This window comes from Aegilops tauschii, chromosome 6 (assembly GCF_002575655.3).
Source record: "Aegilops tauschii subsp. strangulata cultivar AL8/78 chromosome 6, Aet v6.0, whole genome shotgun sequence".
Classification (NCBI taxonomy): domain Eukaryota; kingdom Viridiplantae; phylum Streptophyta; class Magnoliopsida; order Poales; family Poaceae; genus Aegilops; species Aegilops tauschii.
In genome coordinates, this window is record NC_053040.3 from 187,566,797 (window position 1) to 187,569,428 (window position 2,632).

At 53.2% G+C, this 2,632-nt stretch overlaps 1 protein-coding gene across 1 annotated transcript; it reads left to right on the forward strand.

Moving 5' to 3' along the window:
* The first annotated feature begins 1,266 nt into the window (after nt 1-1,266).
* LOC141025948 (uncharacterized) lies at nt 1,267-2,175 on the forward strand. Its single transcript, XM_073501879.1, has one exon. The coding sequence runs from the start codon at nt 1,267-1,269 to the stop codon at nt 2,173-2,175; it is 909 nt and encodes a 302-aa protein (XP_073357980.1).
* Nucleotides 2,176-2,632: the final 457 nt, after the last annotated feature.

Here is a 2,632-nt window from a genome sequence, read left to right on the forward strand (position 1 = left end):
TCTTAGCCCATAAGGCCCATATCTTTTGTCGGGGGTGCCCGGAACCCCTTCCGGTGACCCGATATGTACCTGGTAACCCCCGGAACACCTCCGCTGTCCGAATACTATTGTCCTATATATAAATCTTTACCTCTCGACCATTTTGAGACTCCTCGTCATGTCTGTGATCTCATCCGAGACTCCGAACAACATTCGGTCACCAAATCACATAACTCATATAATACTATATCGTCATCGTACGTTAAGCGTGCGGAGCCTACGGGTTCAAGAACTATGTAGACATGACCAACACACCTCTCCGGTCAATAACCAATAGCGGAACCTGGATGCTCATATTTAATGCTATATCATCATCGAATGTTAAGCGTGCGGACCCTACGGGTTCGAGAACTATGTAGACATGACCGAGACACCTCTCGGCCAATAACCAATAGCGGAACCTGGATGCCCATATTGTCTCCTACATATTCTACGAAGATCTTTATCGGTCGAACCATTATGACAAGATACGTTATTCCCTTTGTCTATCGGTATGTTACTTGCCCGAGATTCGATCATTGGTATCTTCATACCTAGTTCAATCTCTTTACTGACAAGTCTCTTTACTCGTTCCGTAATACATCACCTCGTGACTAACTCCTTAGTCGTTTGCTTGCAAGCTTATGATGTGTATTACCGAGAGGGCCCAGAGATACCTCTCCGATACTCAGAGTGACAAATCATAATCTCGATCTATGCCAACTCAACAAACACCTTCGGAGATACCTGTAGAGCATCTTTATAATCACCCAGTTACATTGTGATGTTTGATAGCACACAAGGCATTCCTTCGGTATCCGGGAGTTGCATAATCTCACAGTCAAAGGAATATGTATTTGACATGAAGAAAGCAATAGCAATAAAACTTAACGATCATAATGCTAAGCCAACGGATGGGTCTTGTCCATCACATCATTCTCCTAATGATGTGAGGTCCATGCGATGTTTTCGTTGTTTTATGGCCAATGCCAAGCTGCGCGACATCTACCTCCATGGTAGGCGCTACACCTGGTCCAGCGAGCGAGACCCTCCACTCTTGTGTATATCTATCATGTGCTTTGCTCACCTAGTTGGGAGGCTGCCCACCCCAACTGTCTCGTGCGTTGCCTCTCGTCTGCTGCCTCGGATCATGCACCCCTCCTCATCGACTGTGCTACGCCCTCGACAGGCCCTCGACGCTTACAATTCGAGACATTTTGGCCCAAGCTTTAGGGATTCCATCAGACCATGGCGGCCACGTGGCACGAGACGCTTCGCAACCGTGATCCATTTCGGCGGATTTTCTCTCGTCTCAAATCCATGGACCGCCGTCTTCAGAGCTGGAGTGCACGTTCAGTTGGCCATGTTGAGCTCCGCCTCTCCGTCTCGCGTGTGCTGATCGCGCGCCTCGACGCGGCCCAAGACTTTAGACAGCCGTCCCCGGTGGAATCCTGGCTTCGACGCCAACTTAAGAGGACCTACCTTGGGCTCGCCTCCCTCCATCGATCCATCGCCCGCCAGTGTGTCCACCTTTCCTGGCTGCGTGCTGCAGACACCAACATCGCCTTCCTTCATTTGTATGCTGCTCATTGCAAGAAGTGGAACCACATCCATGAGCTCTGCGTGAACGACTCCGTCGTCACCGACCCCGCGGCCATGGCCGAGGCAGCCTACCGCCACTTCTCTGACCTTCTTGGCACCACCAACCACCACGATCACACCATCGCCCTCGAGGAGATCGATGACCGTCATTTCGACCTCTCTGCGCTTGATCAGCCCTTCTCGGTCGACGAGATCTGGGCCGCCATCCGCCAGCTACCTCATGGCATGGCACCCGGCCTTGACAGTTTCACCTCCGAGTTCTTGCTCGCGGCTTGGGACATCATTCGTGACGACTTCGTCGAGGCCTTTGGCAAGCTCTACGAGCTGAATGGTTGTGGCTTCCACAAGCTCAACGAGGCCCTTCTCACACTCATCCCGAAGGGGCCGGATGCCTCCACGCTCTCAGAGTACAGACCGATCAGCCTCATACACCTCTTCGCCAAGCTCGTCGCCAAAGTCCTTTCCCTCTGCTCGCGCCGTGCCTTGGCGAGCTCATCTCCACCAACCAGAGTGTCGTCATCGCTGGCCGTACCATCCACGAGAACTTCATGCTAGTGCAGCAAACCGTGAAATAGCTCCACAGTCTCTGTCTACCGCGTATTTTGCTCAAACTAGACATTGCCTCGGCCTTCGATTCCGTCTCCTGGCCGTTTCTCCTCGAGGTGCTTCAGCACTTGGGCTTCGGGCCACGCTGGCACAACTGGATCTCCATCGTCATCTCCACCGCTAGCACTCGGGTGCTCATTAACGGATCCCCGGGGCCGCCAATTCGCCACTATAAGGGGATGCGGCAAAGTGACCCCGTGTCCCCCATGCTCTTTGTCATCGTGATCGACGTACTGAATTGCCTCTTCCGGCGCGCCACTAGCTGCGGGCTCCTCCAATGGCTCACCGATCGCCACATGTCCACGAGCCTCTCGCTCTATGCAGACGACGTTGTGTTGTTCTGCCGCCCCAACGAGCGGGGCCTCTCTGCGGTCCGATGCATCTTTCGGATGTTCGGCACCGCCTT